This window comes from Leptodactylus fuscus, chromosome 4 (assembly GCF_031893055.1).
Source record: "Leptodactylus fuscus isolate aLepFus1 chromosome 4, aLepFus1.hap2, whole genome shotgun sequence".
Classification (NCBI taxonomy): domain Eukaryota; kingdom Metazoa; phylum Chordata; class Amphibia; order Anura; family Leptodactylidae; genus Leptodactylus; species Leptodactylus fuscus.
This window is the reverse complement of record NC_134268.1, coordinates 177,928,234-177,948,725: the sequence shown is the minus strand read 5'-3', so window position 1 is coordinate 177,948,725 and position 20,492 is coordinate 177,928,234. Positions and strand designations below refer to the sequence as shown.

The following is a 20,492-nucleotide window of genomic DNA, read 5'->3' as shown; positions in this document are numbered from 1 at the left end:
TGCCCTATACCCATGATGGCAAACCTATGGCATGAGTGCCAGAGGTGGCACTCAGAGCCCTCTCTTTGGGCACCCATCTGTGGAACAGACTATATTGTGTGGGGGTCACCGTGGAGCTGATTATGCTGTGTGGGGACCACTGTGGAGCAGATTATACTGTGTGGGGACCACTGTGGAGCAGATTATATTGTGTGGGGGTCACTGTGGAGCAGATTGGACTGTGTGGGAGTCACATTGGAGCAGAAAGCTCTATAAAGCCCCATGACCATATTTTGCAAGTCTGTAATTGAGTGCAATTGTGGATCCTCACATTATTAAGGTTAAATTGCCGTGTTTGCACTTTGTGATAAATTAGTGGGTTTTGAGTTGCAGTTTGGGCACTCGGTCTCTAAACGGTTCACCATCACTGCCTTGTACGTATGGCGACTTTTAGAAAAAAAAAAAAAAAAATTTGCACAGTTTTGGATTTTTGTTAAGGGGTTAAAATGTAAATAAAACCATATAAATTTGGTATCCCCAGAATTGTACCAAAACATAGAATACAGGTGTCATGTCATTTTGGCGGCACAGTGAACACCATAAAAGCGAAGCCTGTAAGAAAGTCCCACAAATGCACTTTTTCTTCAAATCCATCCCATTCTGATTTTTTTACAGCTTCCCAGTACATTGTACAGAATAATTAATGGTATCATCATGAAGAAAAATGAGTCCAGCAATCATTAAGATCTCATATGGCTCTTAAAGCAGAAAAATAAAAATATTATGTGGTTTTGAAGGGAAGGAGTCAAAAATGAAAATTGAAAAATGCCTGCGGCGGGAAGGGGTTAAAGGGGTTCTCCAGTTTCAGTAAATAAATTTTATCTCTTTTCTCTCTATCTTATAAAAATGAATTTCTGTCTGTCTGTCTGTTCTTTATGCGCGACCAAACGACTGGACCGATCTTCACCAAATTTGGCACACAGATACTTCAAGTATCTGGGAAGGTTTAAGACAAGAACCCAACTCACTTGGATGTATTGTTATGGAGATACAGCTTTCCCAAGACCCTGACCCCCATTAGCCAAAACAAACCTGCAAGTCTTTCACTCATATTCCAACAGAAATACACACAGTCACTGCACATGTACAATCCAACACTGATAACCAAGCTGAGATACACGCATCAGAGGATTAGATACACAGGTCAGCACACAATATCATATGTGAGAGGATTAGATACGCGCATCTCCACACAGTTCTGCATGCCAGAGGATTAGATACGTGCATCTGCACACAATTCCACATGCCAGAGGAATAGATACATGTGTCTGCACAAAGTACCATGCGCCAAAAGATGTCTGCAGACAGTACTACTCACTGGAGGATTAGATACGCGCGTCTGCACACAATAACACACGCTGGAGGATTAGATACACAAGTCAGCACACAGTGTCACATGCCAGAGGATTAGATACACACGTATGCACACAATACCTCATGCTGGAGGATTAGATACACAAGTCATCTCACAGTACCACACGCTGGAGGATTAAATACGAATGTCTGCACACAGTACCACAAGCTGGAGGATTAGATACGCGCGTATGCACAAAGTACCAAGCGCTAGAGGATTAGATACATGTGTCTTCACACAATTCCACAAGCCAGAGGATTAGATATGCACCACTGCAAACAATACCACACACCGGAAGATTAGATATACGGCTCTACACAGAGTACCACATATTAGAGTTTTACTCCAGGTTTCCATAGCAACCCAGCCATTTTTCTTCACTGCTTTATGTCAGCATTAAATGGGCAGAGAGCTGTGGATGACACTGTTACGCAAGGTAACATACACACAGCTTTACTCCAGGTCTCCATAACAACCGATCGCAGGTTTTTCACTGATATCCGAAATGAGATGCTTATGGATACACACACAAATGATATGCAAAATACACTAGTGCAAAACTGGACAATACTTATGGGGCCACTACACAAACCAAAAATGAAATATATCCGTGCGAAGCCAGGTCCTCCTGCTAGTTATTTATATAATGAAAAGTTCTACAATTTTCCAGTATACTTTCTATATCAATTCCTCACGGCTTTCTATATCTTTCTTTGATACAATGTTTACTTACAGTGAATAAAAATCAGTCCATGGTCATGTGATATACAATCTATGATCATGTGAGGGACACACAGATGCACAGACGTCTGATTACTGAGCTGTAACGAGCTGTGTAACGAGCCTAAGGCTAAGTTCACACATGCGCAAGGTCTCCGCTTGTGGATTCCATTCTCGAATCTGCTTGAAAAATGCATCTTTTGGATGGAAACCCAATGGACCTCATTATAATCTATGGAGTCTGCGGGTAACCACTTTTTTTAGGTTTCCATTTTTTCCAGGTCCTCAAACTGGCCCGAAGAATGGAAACCCAAGCGCAGGTGTGAACCTAGTGTAATTTGTACATGCATGACTGTGTGCTGCAGTAAGTACACTAACTAGCTTAGGCCTGCTTCTTTAAGGTGTAGCAGAGCAAATACATGTGCTGCTATAGAGAGACTGGAGACAGTTAGAGAGTCGTTGGCCAAACAGGTGTATACAGTGGTCAGATTTCTATTATAACAACCTCTCTTACTCTAGAAGACCAGAGCAGTTACATTAGAAAGCCTATTTGTGCTGAAACTAACAGAAATTAGTGCTCAAGAACTATGTGGTTTGGGAAAAATTTCAACTTAACGGTGAAGGATGCAAAGATTTTGACTTGGTTGAGGTGGTGGACGGTCATCATGTTTTTCTTCGGTTTAATATAGAAAAAGTACTGTAAAAAATTTCTAATAGTTTTCCCTCTCTGTTCCAGATATTTTTATATAGGTGACAACTGTTGTGTCACTAGGGGTAGGGATAGAACCTGTGACATGGGTGTGGTAGTGACTTTTTTTCACATTGTCTCACTTGTATAGAGAGCGATCAGAAGGCAGGGACTGTAATAATCCATCCCTAAAAGTCATACTCACCTTTCTACGGTGGTTCGGTTCCTAATTTTGCGGTCCGGTCTTCTTGGTCCCTTGCTGACATGTGACAAAAGTCCCAGCCACACGTGACCACTGAGGCCAATCTTTGGCCTCAGCGAAGGTCACGCGTTGTCACTACCTATGACATCACAAATCTCTTCCTGAGGCTTGCAGAGGCCAATCAGCAGAACTCGGGAAGAGACCCTTAAGAAGCCGCTGATGCAGAAGGACCGGAATGTACCAGAAGGACACCAGAGAATCGGATAGAGGTGAGTATGACTTTTTTTCCACTTCTCCTGGTTGTCCAGGCATTAAAAAAAATGCCTGGACAACCTCTTTAAGCATGGACGCCCTGGATGTGTGAAGTCTATGGGCCATCTGAAAGCTGTTTAATACAAAATAATTAAACATGTATATCATGTAGTTTATGTATGTATCTGCTGAATGCTTTTACATACAATAATGTAGTCAATAGAGATGAGCGAGTAGTATTCGATCGAGTGGGTATTCGATCAAATACTACGGTATTCAAAATACTCGTACTCGATCGAATACTACTCGCTATTCGAATGGAAAAGTTCGATATAGAACCAGCATTGATTGGCCAAATGCTATACAGTCGGCCAATCAACGCTGGTTCTTCTCCTACCTTTAGAAGTCTTCTCCATGCAGCTTCAACCGCGGCATCTTCCGACTCTGAATTCACTCTGCCAGGCATCAGGCCTGGGCAGAGCCGACTGCGCATGCCCGCTTGTAGTGTAGGCATGCGCAGTCGGCTCTGTCCAGGCCCGATGCCTGGCAGAGTGAATTCAGAGCCGGAAGATGCCGCGGGAACGCTTGCCGGAGAAGACTTCTCAGAGGATCCAGCCTGACCCTCACTCGTGGACTTGGTAAGTATAATTTTATCGAATGTTGCCTACCCCTGAAACGAGCATTTTCCCCCCATAGACTATAATAGGGTTCGATATTCGATTCGAGTAGTTCAATATTGAGGCGTTACTCGAAACAAATATTGAATCTCGAAAATTTTACTGTTCGCTCATCTCTAGTAGTCAACTGATTACAAGAAGGCAAAACTTTAAAAAGCTTAAAAAGCTCTCCACAAAAATCACTACCAACATACAAATCTCAAGTTCTCCAAAGTATATATAAATCAATGGATGGATGGATGGATGGATGGATGGATAAAACTGAAAGATTGATAGATGTAGAATTATAGATGGAAGCTAGAACTTATAATTTTTTTAGCCCTTCCATAAAATTTACACTTGTGTGACAAAATAATTGTGAAATACACCATAAACATTCCTTAAAACCTAGAATAGCAACATAAACACATGCACCTCATATATAACAATAAAACATCACCTCTTACCTGGAAGGTCATATGGTAAAACATATGGTAAAATGTAATAAATACATGTAACGTTCATAAGGTAAATGCAATAGATTTGGATTATCAGGGGCACCCTGGTGTTAGAACCTTTTTGCAGTGCTGTGGTCTTGTTTGACCTCTCTTGCGCAAATAATTTTTTCTAATCACAATCATCTTCTATGAAAGGGAAAGATGAAAATAATATACGTATTATCAGTAGGCAGTGGAGGGCATCCTATAATTATTGTCCATTATACTGGCCTTTCGCTGGTTCCTTGCCAGCCCCTGAGGCATGCATAAACATACTTTTAAGTTGATTCCTGTTATTAGGTTATGTTCTCAAATGTGATTGTATTAGAATGACAATGTAATTTATTATTGCGAGGGTAAGGACAATTTGTGTGAGAGATATCATTTTGGGTAGCGTATACAGCACTACTGGTAATGCCAAGTATACTCTCATGGAATTTGTCAAACAAACCAGTTCTCAGCATAGAAATGCACTTGCGTAACTTACCTTACTAAGAATATAGATGATGTCACCATACTTAAAGGACAATTCATCAGGGTGATCGCCTGTACAATCCCATAAGCCCCTGTAGTAATTTGCATAATCTGTCTCTTTTCCTAAAGAAGCAAATGATTATTATAAAAAGTTTTGCTACTACAAACAAATCAGAAACAAACTTAATGCATTCCCCCCAATGTATTCTAATGGAGGGTGCGTCACAAGTGACTATCCATTTAGATTGACTTGTTATTGAATAATTTGGCCACCTCTGTTATCATACTGTGCAAAAAGTTGAATATATTCTAAAAAAAACTACAGTAATGAACTTTACCATAACTATTTATTGAAAAAATACTAAAATTATAAATCAATTATAAATAAATCAATTAAAAATAGAATACAATCTAAATTTAGTAACTATTTTCTTTTCAAGACATAATTTCGCTTAAAACAAGGGTACTGCTATGGGGTCAAGTTATCCCCCAGATATGCCAACATGTTTCTGAAAAAGCAAAGTTTAGTATTTTACAGTATTTATTGCAGTGTGGCGTCACATGAGAGCTGATATAATATCAGAAGGACTCGTTTAAGTTTTAAGTTGCCCCAGATAAACCTGTTTAAAGCTCCCCCAACCTCCCGCCTCAGCTTCGCTGTAATATACATGATCCCACCGACAACTAGTGGAAACTGTGTATAGATTTCAGCTGGCAGTAAGAATAAAGAAGCACATTATTTCACAGACAAGAGCCAAATGTTAATAAAGATAATTACAATTTGTATCAATGACACAATTGTTGCCAAAACATCAAAAGTTGTTTGCAAAGTTTTGTTCTGCTTTACAGCAATAACTTTATATATGTTGGCGCAATCAAAATAAAATGTATTATTATTAAAGTTTGCATTTACTACCAATGTTTGAGTAGGTTTCTCCAGTCTCTTATTCCAGATTCCTTCCACAATCCAAAAACATACTGAAAGGTTTATTAGACTTTCTGAAATTGCCCTTGCAGTTGGGGTATGTGTTTGATATATGGGATTATGCTTTTATTGGAGAGAGGGAAATCTATGTAGATTTTTATAACTTTGCAGGACGTGATATGTATTCTGTGCTTGGAGAATGGAGACAGAAACATACTGTGCTTGGCTATCTGTGGCACAGCCATAAAGAATGAATGGAGTGGTAGGGTGTAAGCTTGGACTGCCACTCCATCAGGGTGGGGAAATGGGACCCAGTTCTTGAGATCATTAGGGGTCCTGGCAGTTGTCCCACTGATTAGGATGTTATCCTCTACCCTACCGATAAAAAATGGTGCAATTCCTTTAATGATTGTTAAAGGGATCCTGTCCGGTGCTTTTCCACCCTAAACTGGTACCAACATATGTAGTAGCATCAAGTAATGATCTTTCCTATGCCCATCACTAAGTTTTCTGTAGCTGAAAAGTCAAGTTGCAAGCTTTTAAAACCTTAGATTGGCATATAATAATACATAAAACATATTCCGTATCACTTTACAATTTGTAGGGTTCAAGTACAGACAAAAAAGATACATTACAAAGAAATAGTCACTTCATACAATGGGACTGAGGGCCCTGCTCGCAAGAGCTAACAATCTGAGAGCATATGCAAATTTTCCTTTATTGGTCATGGAGGGAGGGGAGCAGCTTCATCTAGTCATGTAGTCATTTTACTAAATCACACCCTTTAAGGCCAACATTTGATATTGAGATTGTAAGTCTCTCTGCACAGGGTGTGATTTAGTGTAATGACTCCATACAAGATGAGGATGTTTCCAAACCCTGTGACTGCTTAAAGGGAGTCTATTTAGTTACTTATACAGCATGTATAGTGTCCATATATACTGCAGCACTATACAAAGATTAGTCAGTATTTTTTTTTATGTATTTCTTGGGCACATCACATATGAAGACAACCGCCAAACAACAAGCGTATCCTAACAACTGCACAGCGACAATGGATGTAGTGTGAAAACTGCCATACACACCATTAACTGACTAAATACCCAACACTCATTGATCTGCAGACAGGATAATGTATGGATCTCCTCATGCTTACCATCTTAGGCTGGAGTAAGACGCTAGATTGAAATATATCATTTTCCATTTTGTGATATGGAGAAATGTAACGTAAATCTGATTTAAAGTGGAATCTAAAGAGTTAATTTAAAACTAGGAGAGTGACATTAATTAGAAAAAAAACACGAATCCTCATGCCAAATATTTTGACAAGATACCATGTGTTTGACAATGGCAATCTGCATGTAAATTGCATCATTTGATCTTGATGGAAGCGTAAACACAGTTGAGACTTTACCGCCAATCTAAGGTTGTTATAAGATCTTTAAACAGCAGGCCCGGTGGATTCCATAGCACTTTATAACCCACATTTACATCTCATTAGCAAGTTGTGTGCATAATGCATAGATCAGGAATAAATTACATTGAAGTAACTTCGTATGCTAAAAACACTTTATAGACAGGTTTACAAAATGAGCGGTATTGATAACGAAACACTCATAGAGAAAGTGGAACGCTTAGCGATAAATCCTCCGAGCTCCTCCACGTGAGAGAATTGTACCAATAAATTGCTAATTGCACAATGTCAAGGAAAACAGGCAACTTACTCGAGAATTACTTCTAATGCTAAGTCACTGACAAGCTCGACAAATCCTTACTAAAAGAGCTGGAATTTCATGAGCTTGCAAAAATGTTGAACCTCGGAGGTTATTCATTTCTATCATAGCCCCGACCACAAGTCATGCTATAACTTCAGGATAAGAAATATTCTACTAGTGATGAGAGTGCTTGTAGGGTTCTGCAGATTTCATTGGCATCAGTAGAGGACATGAGGGTAAAAAATATGCAAATCTATTCTCCAGGATGTAATTAGGAGAACAGTGCCTCTGTATGCCGCCCTCTACAGGGCAGCATCCTTAACATCATGCATGACTCAGTTAAAAAGTCTATTATCATGATGCGGATTTAATTGCCAAATTAGTATTTCTATTCCAAAAGGAACAGATTCCCAGTTATGGACAGCGCTGTTTCGGCCTATTGGGCCTCCTCAGCATAGCGCAGGGATACTGATTTGGCAGAGTGAGAGACTATAGACCAGGGTCAGGGGATAATCGTACACATCAGGGAGAGTGTGTGCCTACATAGGCAGTACAGAGACTTACAAGTCATGCCTAGCGGAGTAGGAATGACTTGTAAGTCTCCGTACTACCTATGTAGGCACACACTCTCCCTGATGTGTACGATTATCCCCTGACCCTAGAGGACATGACACATGCAAGGCTATTCCATAAGTGGAAATGTGGGCTGTGTCATTGGTGGGACAGAATCTTCAGTATCAGGGCTATTATGGTGTGAGCTGGGAGTTCTGTGGATGGCACAAAGCTTGGGTCCCTCAGACATGGGTATTCAGTGTTAGTAACTGCTGATTCTAAGGCCCAGTTCACATCTGCATTCAAGTTTCAGTTTGGAAAGTCTGAAGAATAGAAACCTATACATATATACTGTATATGTTCTGCATCCAGCATTATCTATCCATTTGCTACATCCAGTATTATATATACATTTCCTGTAGCCAGTAAGATGTATACATTGTCTTGTATTCAGTATTATATATACATTTTCTTCCATAAACATACATTACTATTTTCTCTTTAATTTGTTTCAACAGTTAGTATTTATTAGTTTTATTAGCAAAATTATTCATTTGGGAATGTAAATTCTCAGCACATAATTGTTGTCTATTGACAAGGGCCAATCTAGCTTTTCTGCTGCCTGAGGCAAAAATTAAAATAGTGCCCCGTCATAAAAATCACAACTCATCTGGCCTCATGGAAAATGTGGTCCTAACTGTTATTTTGAATAATATTTTGCCTACTGATATATTGTGCATGCTGCACCCAATTTTGCAATGTTTAGCTGTGTCCGCCATATTAGTGGTTTAAGTCTACCAAGGCATGTGGCACAGAAATGTTGGCCAAGCTCAATATAATACATATCTGCATTGTATTATCCAAAGTCACAACATAGTCAAGGCTGTACAATAGTTACGGCATTTTTTAGATTGTATTAATAGGATCTAGCCAAAACTCTGTTCCAGAATTACTTTATTTGCCATTGAGTTGCTTTGTGTGGCAACACGCAATGATTTCGACATAGTAAATACATAATATATCATTGGCATGGTTTTTAAATCTGCAGTATTAAATTAATATCCCATATGGATGCTTTGGGACATTGATCTCAGTGTGGAATATGTACTAAAATCTATATAACAATTCTATGTGGACATAACATAAGAGGTCCCCCAGTTATTTGTGAGGTACAGCTGGGAATGTTGTTTCAAAAATAATGATCATATGCTACGTTGGCCTATTCTCTGGCTACATCAGTCTCTGGTTTGGCAACATACCTTACAATTGCAAGATGAATTGAGATAATATATAATTTGGCGTATAGTGTAACCAATGGTGAGGCCTAGTTATCACCATGTCTTGGCTGGGGAATTCCAGGAGAAAAAGTTTGAGAAGCCCTGATGTAGACATCTGAATACCATAATGTATTGTAGTATATTAGAGTATGTCACCCTACAGTAAAGGCACTTGATAATATAGGTTGAAGACTGCGGTCTATGGCATGTTCCGAGAATAGATTGAAAAGTGACTTTGCACTGAGCAGAAAGCAGAACTCACAGCAAGTGTTGGTTTTCACACAAGTTTTTATAGACATTTTTAGTGCCTTGTAATGGTGACATATAGTATGATGTGCTTACTTCCTTTCTGCAAAACACAAAGCGAGCCCAAACACTCCTGGTAACCTGTTTCTGCTTTCCTGTGCGGGCCCTGAAATCAGCCTTTTGTTTCCTGTCCACATGTCACACGAGGAAAAGAATGAAAAGGAACTTCCTGATCATGGTCTCCATGTCCACCCTTGTCCTGACAGCAGGAGAGGAGTGATGTATATGGCACGTACAGCTGAGAGGGCGACCCAGACTACATTTCCTTACAGGACACAGTAAAGATAGGGCCACCATGCCTTTGCTTTTGCAGAGGTGCTAAATCCTGATAAGAAACACATCTTCTGCTGTCCTGGATTGTGTAATCTGTCTGTATTATTAAAAGTACAATGCCCTTGAGTTCAGAAATATATATTGTTCTTAGTCGGAAAGTTTCAAAAGCCTTGCATGACGTATAGTAATAGTAATATCAAATCTGTACTACTATTTGTTTCCATTGTTACTATTTGTTAATAATTAGAGATGAGCGAACACTAAAGTGTCCGAGGTTCGAAATCCGATTCGAACAGCTGCACACTGTTCGACTGTTCGAACGGATTTCGAGCCCCATTATAGTCTATGGGGGGAAATGCTCATTTCAGGGGTAGGCAACATTCGATAAAATCATACTTACCAAGTCCACGAGTGACGGTCGGGCTGGATTCTGCTTGAAGTCTTCTCCCGGCGCAGGGTCCCGTGTCCTCTTCCGGGTGGAATTCACTCTGCCTAGGCATCCGGCCTAGGCAGAGCCGACTGCACATGAGCGTGCGGCTCTGCCCAGGCCCGACGCCTGAGCAGAGCCGACTGCGCATGCGCGTGTATGTGCGTGCATGCCCGCGCATGCGCAGTCGGCTCTGCCTAGGCCGGATGCCTAGGCAGAGTGAATTCCACCCGGAAGAAGCGCGGAGAAGACTTCTAAAGGTAAGAGAAGAACCAGCGTTGATTGACAGAATGTATAGCATTCTGCCAATCAACGCTGGTTCTGCATCGAACATTAAACTTCGAACAGCTAGTAGTGTTCCATCCAGTACGAGTATCTCGAATACCGTAGTATTCGATCGAAAACCTACTCGATCGAACACTACTCGCTCATCTCTATTAATAATATTACAATTGGCCATGGTAGAATTTACAATCTAATTTCTCTAAATTTTACGATTTTATTAAAATCAAATCATTTGGAAGCTAGGAAAGACTGGGGTTGGGTAGTAGTGGAATGGCATCACTATAGTAGCTTTGTGCAGTGGTGTAACTAAAGCCTTGTGACCTCTGGCGCAATCTTTCATCTGGGCCCCCTACCTCGTCCCTACAGCGAATTCTTGATAGTGATGGTTATGGGTTCTAAGGAGTTTAATCAACCTTAGTGTGGTTAGGGTAATCTGCGGGTCTCTTTGGTTTATGGGCCAAATGGACGCTGCAATCTCAATACTGATGCCAGTGTTTATGGGCCCCATAAGGCTCCTGGGCTCTGGTGCAATTGCACCCTCTGCACCCCCTTAAGTTATGCTTCTGGCTTTGTAGATCCCTGACATTTCATTTCTAACAGATGGCAGAATACCTTTTCTGTACATAGGATGTACAGGTGAAGTAGTAGACTAAAAACACCCCCATAGAGCATGCTACTATCTTACTATTATCAGATGTCACCACATCTACAGTCCTATGAAAAAGTTTGGGCACCCCTATTAATCTTAATCATTTTTAGTTCTAAATATTTTGGTGTTTATAACAGCCATTTCAGTTTGATATATCTAATAACTGATGGACACAGTAATATTTCAGGATTGAAATGAGGTTTATTGTACTAACAGAAAATGTGCAATATGCATTAAACCAAAATTTGACCGGTGCAAAAGTATGGGCACCTCAACAGAAAAGTGACATTAATATTTAGTAGATCCTCCTTTTGCAAAGATAACAGCCTCTAGTCGCTTCCTGTAGCTTTTAATCAGTTCCTGGATCCTGGATAAAGGTATTTTGGACAAACAATTCAAGTTCAGTTAAGTTAGATGGTCGCCGAGCATGGACAGCCCGCTTCAAATCATCCCACAGATGTTCAATGATATTCAGGTCTGGGGACTGGGATGGCCATTCCAGAACATTGTAATTGTTCCTCTGCATGAATGCCTGAGGATTTGGAGCGGTGTTTTGGATCATTGTCTTGCTGAAATATCCATCGCCGGCGTAACTTCAACTTCGTCCCTGATTCTTGAACATTATTCTCAAGAATCTGCTGATACTGAGTGGAATCCATGCGACTCTCAACTTTAACAAGATTCCCGATGCCGGCATTGGCCACACAGCCCCAAAGCATGATGGAACCTCCACCAAATTTTACAGTGGGTAGCATGTGTTTTTCTTGGAATGCTGTTTCTTTTTGGACGCCATGCATAACGCCTTTTTTTTATAACCAAACAACTCAATTTTTGTTTCCAAAATGAAGCTGCCTTGTCCAAATGTGCTTTTTCATACCTCAGGCAACTCTATTTGTGGCGTACGTGCAGAAACGGCTTCTTTCTCATCACTCTCCCATACAGCTTCTATTTGTGCAAAGTGCGCTGTATAGTTGACCGATGCACAGTGACACCATCTGCAGCAAGATGATGCTGCAGCTCTTTGGAGGTGGTCTGTGGATTGTCCTTGACTGTTCTCACCATTCTTCTTCTCTGCCTTTCTGATATTTTTCTTGGCCTGCCACTTCTGGGCTTAACAAGAACTGTCCCTGTGGTCTTCCATTTCCTTACTATGTTCCTCACAGTGGAAACTGACAGGTTAAATCTCTGAGACAACTTTTTGTATCCTTCCCCTGAACAACTATGTTGAACAATCTTTGTTTTCAGATCATTTGAGAGTTGTTTTGAGTAGCCCATGATGCCACTCTTCAGAGGAGATTCAAATAGGAGATCAACTTGCAATTGGCCACCTTAAATACCTTTTCTTATGATTGGATACATCTGGCTATGAAGTTCAAAGCTCACTGAGGTTACAAAACCAATTTTGTGCTTCAGTAAGTCAGTAAAAAGTAGTTAGGGGAATTCAAATCAATAAAATGATAAGGGTGCCCATACTTTTGCATCGGTCAAAATTTGGTTTAATGCATATTGCACATTTTCTGTTAGTACAATAAACCTCATTTCAATCCTGAAATATTACTGTGTCCATCAGTTATTAGATATATCAAACTGAAATGGCTGTTGCAAACACCAAAATATTTAGAACAAAAAATGATTAAGATTAATAGGGGTGCCCAAACTTTTTCATAGGACTGTATTTCACTGTGCAGTAGGCAGTCTGGTGACATCATTTGTACCTTACATGATAAAGCTGAGGACAAGACTACTGTCAGCTCAGACACTTCAAGAGTTTCACTAGATAAGTATAACATTTTCTTTTTATCTTTTACATATACTATGTTGACAGACATGTAAACCAGATCTCCAAGACAGTCAACTGGAGTTCCTCTTCAGAATAGCTGTAGACAATTCACTCTAGATCTGGTCATACATATGTGTATCGCTAGCCATCTAATGTGTATAGGGGCCTCAAAAGCATATGAAGTGGTAGTGAAGGGTTGGGCATGTTGGATTTCAACATACCCAATCTATTTGTTCTTGAGAAGATAAGCCAGTGCTAGGCATGCCCGCCTGAAGCTTTCTTCATACTCCTCTTACAGAACACATGCATACTTGGTGAACTGAAGGTATGTGGGGGTGTTACTAGAGTTAGATGTGTACAAGCTTTTGGTTGACATCTTTACGTTGGTCATATGTATTAGGCAAATGTTCTATGAATGTGTTGAATTCTGCAGTACCAGCCTACTGCCTAATATGTATGGGGATGTCCTGACTGTCCTAGTTGACAGGGGTCAGATATATTTGACAATGGCTTATTCACTTCTCCCTATGGAGAACACATGTAATTTTTGCATGAATGGGTATGAAGAAGGAATAGATGTCAGTTGAGCGTTTGGCCAACAGCTATGTAAGGTGTATGATCATCCTTAGTCTAGTGGCAGACCTGAAAATTACATAAATCCAAGAGCTTACCCAATGTTGAAATATGTCTAAATTTTCCATTTAAGGATACATTCGGCCATTAACACTATAGTATCAGACTACGGCGGAATGCTCTAACCGAACTTCCTTGCCTCCAGACTTGTGTCCTCCTCTAATTTCCATGCATCTGCTGTAGTGTTGGGCCTTTCTTTTCTCCTATTCGATTGCTTTTTGCTATAATCATATGCAATGAAGATATGCATGGCCAACATTTAACCAGGCTGCAGATCAATTAGTGGTCTTAGGTTTATCTGATTTTTATCAAAGAAGACAGAACTGTGGGTCGATTGTCAGAGCCTGTGTCAAGTTGACCTTTTCACAAACGTCTACATTGCCAGTCCCCTGGGTTACTTGTTGTCCCCTGTCAGCCTCTGAATGGCAGAAGTCTGTTCTGTTCAAGCACAAAGTATACACAGATGTCTATATTACATTCTCATAGGTGTGACAGGGACTGCATGTTGTATCTATAAACTGTCCTTTAGCGGTGACACTTCCTCAATGATGATAAGCTAATTTATGCAAGTAAATCTCCTTTGTGCAGAAATGAAAGCTAATTGAGTCATTACAAAGTAATTCAGGAAGGAATGCCTTGTATAAACCGGCTTACTTTAGAAATCCTCCTCAAGTGTGTTTTGTGAATCCTAAATGGATGCAAGTAGCTTAGCTGCCACACAACATCCAGAACAGACAACTTTTACGGACGTGAATAAATTAAAGCTAGATAAGTTATCGCTACATTGTAATCACCTGGAGCACTTGGAGGAGTCGGGTTTGAAGGAACCAAGCTTATGGGTGTCTTCAATGGCTTTGGTATCTCAGGTACATTCACAGGTTCGCTGTCCTCTGAAACACAAACACAGATTCTGAAATGTGTGATCCTCTCATTGTCAGACACATATAATGCTAGTCAATAAAATGTACAAACTAAACACAAAGTCATCACAGCCCATTGATGGAACAATAGCTAAGTGTTGTTCGGTTATTGTCGGTGGAGCTCAATACATTGCTTCCTCTGCAGCGATCTATACAAAGGAGGGGAAGTGGCCAAGACAACAGGTAAAAGTACCAACAGCTGCAATGCAAACATTTTCACAACAGCCTGCCAATATGACTTAATCTGTTCCTCTCCTGGTGACAGATTGGTTGGCCTCCCTTGTCCCATCAATCTTTGGCCTTCCTCATGAAATTGTCAGCGAGATTGACAACTTTCAAAAATGGAAACCACAAAGTCCTTTCAGGTGGCCTCAAGGAGGCAACGTCTCCGGTCACTTAGGATCAATAGACTGTTGATAATTGTGATAGTCCTTCAATACCTTACAGCGTGCCAGACACAGGTAGGCGCTCAACACAGGAACGGATCTATTATTGTACAGCATCGCCATGCATTGCATAGATTGAAGACGAGAGCCTTTGTCTTCTGTTATTAATAAGTATTTATATATCCTGTAACACTATACAGAGGATGAACACCTATTAAAAAGTACCGGTAGATATTATGTATTTTAATGTCTATGAAAATGAAATAGTTAAAAAATAGCAATGGGATGTCTATTATCTTACTGAGAGCTACATTAAAGTTACACCAAAGTATTAATATGATGACATATATCCAAAAATATCCACATTCAAGATACAAGAAAATCCAAATAATTTACAGATATTAAAAAGTAAAAAATGGTTTCAAAGTCATTCTAATGTAACAAATATATGAGGTGTAGAAAATGGTTTCTCCAGTTTTTTTATTATTTGGGCCATACATATAAAAATTCATTGCTCACCACTTCCCAAGCCTCTGTTTCCAGCGACATCTCACAATTGTCAGCTGTTTGTGCCAGGTGACCACTGCAGGTGACTGACTACAGCGGTCTGCTAGCACATACGGGACATCACTGGCAACGTCAGCCAGAAGACCTGTATACAGATGAAAGGAGCTCCCTGGAGAGAAGCGAATAATGTCTTTTCATGTTTATGGGCCGCTCGGCAACTCTATTAAATAATAAAAATCCATTGATAGTCTTGAGATTTCATTGTACCCTGCACAGATTCAAGACACCCTGTGCCAGATGCAGCAAAGCAGCCCCAGAACATAACAGAGCCTCCTCCATGTTTGACAGTAGGGACAGTGTTCTTTTCAAGATATACTTCATTTTTCCATCTGTGAACATAGAGCTGATATGTGCCTTGCCAAAAAGTTTGATCTCATCTGTCCATAGGACATTCTCCCAGAAGCTTTATGGCTTGTCAACATGTAATTTGGTTATTATTACTTTTGTCAGATTCAAGTTATTTCTATGACCATTGTGAGTTTTTCTTTCATTAAACGAGGGGTAGCAACAATTTTGTCCACGTGTGTATACAGCTGACAAAGGGGTAGTTGTTGACCAACATGTATGTCACATACTGTATATAGTCAGCCATATTGTGACTGCTCTTGTGAGCTATGCAACAATGATACAATTTGCTAATGCTGTAAATATCTTTTTCACATCTTTGCAGATTTCTGCAACATCTACCAAATATTACAAAACATTATTTTTTCAACTTTGATGGTAACATGTGCAAAAGGAACGTGCCATATATGACATAATAGATGGGGGGGGGGGGTTTCAATACAATAACGATAAAATGCATTAGATTTAGACCTGGATCAATAGCTCATTTCCATTGAATTACACAGCCTCGTGTAGGCACAAAGACATTAAGTAGTTTTATAATAATAAATGATAGTATGAGGGTGCTATGGATTTATGTGTGTACATATGTATCTATGAGGATGTGGCTCTCTATGCTCTTTTTTAACATTAAACAAAACCAGTTCTGCCATGTAAAATGATCTATCAAACTGCACAGATGGCTGTGGGGCTTTCATTAGATAGTTACCATGGAAATCATAGCGAAAATCTGGAAGATTCTTACAAATAAGCAGCTTGTATTTACATGCCTCTCAGCTGCAATGTGGAACTTGTCTGTAAATGAACTTATTATTCCAAACACACACGGCCCACAAAACCCACCGGACGGATGAGCTTCTGAGACAATGGACCCATGACAGGTGGAGTACACAGCTCGATACTGTGAATACAACCCATCACTGCCATATACTGTATGCAGTCCCAAACATGGAAGATATCATGGGATTATCCCTCTAATCAAAGTCATATACAAAGTCCAAAAATAGTGTTGACTGCTTTTTTGCACGTTCCATACAAACAATGTACTATGCTATCTTTTTGCTTCTCCGTGTTCCCCTTAGCACCTCTGAAGATGCAGAGATCGAAGCAGGGAAAAAATAAGTGTCCTTCTCAATCTACGCAAGACTGATTAGTGAGTAAAAGGCATTGCAGAAGTGTGGAAGGCTAGAAAGTGGAAAGGAATTTGAGGCAAAAGTCCACCTGATTCCTCCTTATTTTGTGGCGTGTGACGTTACCCTATTTCTTTTACTCCTCCCTGCACCATATCACTACTGGTTAGTCTCCTTCCTCCTCTGGCTGCTCTCTATATAGTCCCTAGCACGTTCCTAGTCATGCCAGTTTTAGGAAGTTGAAATCTATACCAGCTAATAACTGCCTGAGCTCAGACCACAAGAGATATCTGTAACATTTCTGCCTGTTCGGGCCTCTGCGCCACCCTCTGCTCGCGTGCTGCGGTGCAGGAGGCGTGTGCAGTTTCATAATCTGCTTAAAGTTTTTAGTCACACTGTGTGAACTCAGCTCTAGTTCTGTGATTGCATTTGCACCACACCCGTCTTCTGCCAATGTTGCCTCTGTCCGTTAAGTGTTTGATTTTGTCTTGCCTGTGATTGACAGCTTTCCTTCCTATCAGGTTCAGGGCGGGTTCTTCCTCCCCTATTTAGTCTTGGCTCACAGTCACACTGTGCTGGTTATTGCCTCTTGCTTGCTGGTTCTTTTGCTGTTTAATTACTTGTATTCTATTCTTGACCTCTGGCTTCCCTACTGATCATTCTTTTGGACTCTGATTTGGCACTGCATCGCTCTTCCGTTACCGAACCCTGGCTACCTGACCTCCCTTTGTTGTTGTTCGTCTTGTCTGCGTTTTGTGTTTCACGTATTCAGGGAGGGACTGTCTTCGTGGTTGTCGCCTATTACCTAGAATAGGGTCTGGCAATAGGAAGGGAAAGCGGGGGGCTTCAGCTTAGGGCTCACTGTCTCTTGTGCCCCTCCCTCCAGGGTTCACCAGCAGCTTCTGGGGAATTATCGTCTGCTATTCCCTAACAATATCACAATATTATTAAAAGGTAATAATTTTAGAACATCTTACCCCAGCATGGCCATTCTTTTAGACTGGTAATATATGTCCGTCCTAATAAATCAGTCCCTTTATTTTAAGTTTTATTATACTTATCCTGCAATTTATTTTGATTAGATAATTCACTATATTAGTTTACAAGCAATGTTTCTTGCCTGTCAGGGTAACGCTGACAGGCATTCTGTTAGAGGAGGCGGAGTCTAAGATCGGACCACAATGGAGACTGCTGTGGTCCGATCTTAGACTCCGCCTCCTCACAGACGAGCCTCCGCCAGAACCAGCATTGATTGGCCGAATGCTGTACACTGGCTAATCAATGCTGGTCAATTCATTCCTATGAGAAAAAGTCAGCTCCCGCATAAACGCAAGCTGCCAGCTCTCCCAACTAGCAAGGACGAGCCTGCTGCAGAACCAGCGTTGATTGGCTGAATACTATACACTGTATAGCATTCGGCCAATCAACGCTGGTTCTGAATCGAATCCTTAGTGTGAATAGCTAGTAGTATTTGATCGAGTACGAATATTTCGAATACCGTAGTATTCGATCGAATACCTACTCGATCAAATACCACTTGCTCATCTCTTATTACTATATATGCCACAGATGGAATTTGTATAGAAGTACATGATGGCCATAAAGTTACCTAGTACAAAGCTGCACAACCTCTAAGATGTTGTATAGACCCTATTATGTGCCTAATGAACTGAGATACTGTATCCCTATCACAGATATTTTATTAGAAAGTACTGTATACAGGGCTCTATATACAATGTTAAGCATATCTTATGTTACAATATTGCTGCCGCATACAAGAAAACTGTTGAAGGAGTTGAATGTAAAGCTTATCTCTCACAAGAATCTTCAATCCACAGAGGCATCACAACCTGCTTTATCTCTACACAGAAAGGTCACTGGAGAGCACCATTTATAACATGGGGCTTGGTAGTGATAGGAGGATATTTAATGGAGCTTTTAGCACTCTGGTCATTTATCAGTTAATTCAATGAAATCACTTGCAAGTAAATGGAGTTGGGCTACAATACCTGACATAGACCATGGATCGGAATGGCACTGTTTCTTGGGGGAAAAAAATCCACTTTTGCTAATCTCAGATAATCATTTAAATGGGTTGTCCGGAATTTAATAATTGTCTGACAGCAGAGGATCTGCTAAAACAAACATTAGAAGGGTGCTTACACACTCACACTGTTTCCATCCATTCTTTTATTGTACTGTTTGAACAGAAGAGTGGGATAGACATTAATACAGATCCGACCAGGAACAAATCTTGAAAGACCCCACTGACTAAAATGGGGTCTGTTAGCTATCCATTGCCTGTTTTTGCTCTCACATCGCCTGATGAAAAAGTCATGCTTGCAGAGACAGATGGAGATGTGAACTGGTACCCAACTGTTCATTCCCCCTGCTGCTCCAGCACCATTGCTCTGGTGGTCCCTGACAGTCTTTATTTACTGACAGACCCACACTTCCACATGGCATGGCCAACCACTGGTGTCATGTCATGCAGATATCACTGCGGAGTTGCAGTGATCATATAGATGTACATCATGTCACCAGAGAATGGTGCATATATGTATAAGGCCTGGTTCACATGTGCGTTTGGTGATCTGTTCGGGGAGTCTGCATGGGAACCCCCTCCCCCCAGAATGGATAACCAAACGCATTAGCAAGCAGTGTGCAGTGAAAGTACGCGGACCCCATAGGCTGCGTTCACACGTAGTAAAGTGGAGCGCAATCTGGCACATATACGGCGTGTCAGAGTTTGCGCGCTCAAAAAGATCACATTGATTTCAATGGGAGTTACGAGCGTATATGCCGAGTAATTTTGCGCTCGTAATTTTGCCATTGTGTCTGTTCGGTCTCATGGCTTCACTTCTGGAAATTCTGTACCTAATTGGTCTCAGCAATCACATGAGGTGCAGGACTATCAGCAAGGAGGTGCCAGACCGAATGGACACTACTGGCGGACAACGGAGCGCCGGGGACAGATGAGTATTCTTTTTTATTTATTTGTTTTTTATTTTACCTCCCGCCCACCACATGAGTTGCTCCAATTCCTGGACAACCACTTTAAAGGATTTATCCCTCTTTCTAATATTGATGGTCTGTCCTTAGGATAGGCCATCAATATTACATCTGCGATGATATAACAGCCAGGACCTCTGCAGATCAGCTACGGGTAATGGTAACATTTCTAGGAGCCATACTGTTCACTTGCTATACAGACTGTAACAGTAGGTATATGTAGTGCACATGGTATAGTGCGTGAGCAGCATGGCTCCCAACATGTTATTACCTTTAACGGCCCTGTCTCGGTACCGCTGATCTGCAGGGTCCTGGCAGTGGGTCCCTAGAAACAATTCCACTGGTGGGCCCTGGACACCTCAGTCCGACCCTGGTGCAACTCTTTAGCATCTTACAACAACAAATGGACAATTACCCAGGCTAGGTTC

General features: G+C 40.8%; 1 protein-coding gene across 1 annotated transcript in view; it reads right to left on the bottom strand.

The window, feature by feature from the left end:
- The window catches only part of SKAP2 (src kinase associated phosphoprotein 2), a 172,805-nt gene that overhangs the window by 17,530 nt on the left and 134,783 nt on the right, over positions 1–20,492 (bottom strand). Inside the window, exons 10-11 of the mRNA XM_075271460.1 lie at positions 14,499–14,594; positions 4,896–5,005 (exon numbers count right to left, since the gene is read on the bottom strand). Of these exons, the coding sequence (XP_075127561.1) occupies positions 4,896–5,005; positions 14,499–14,594 (206 nt within the window). The remainder of the gene's footprint in view (positions 1–4,895; positions 5,006–14,498; positions 14,595–20,492) is intronic.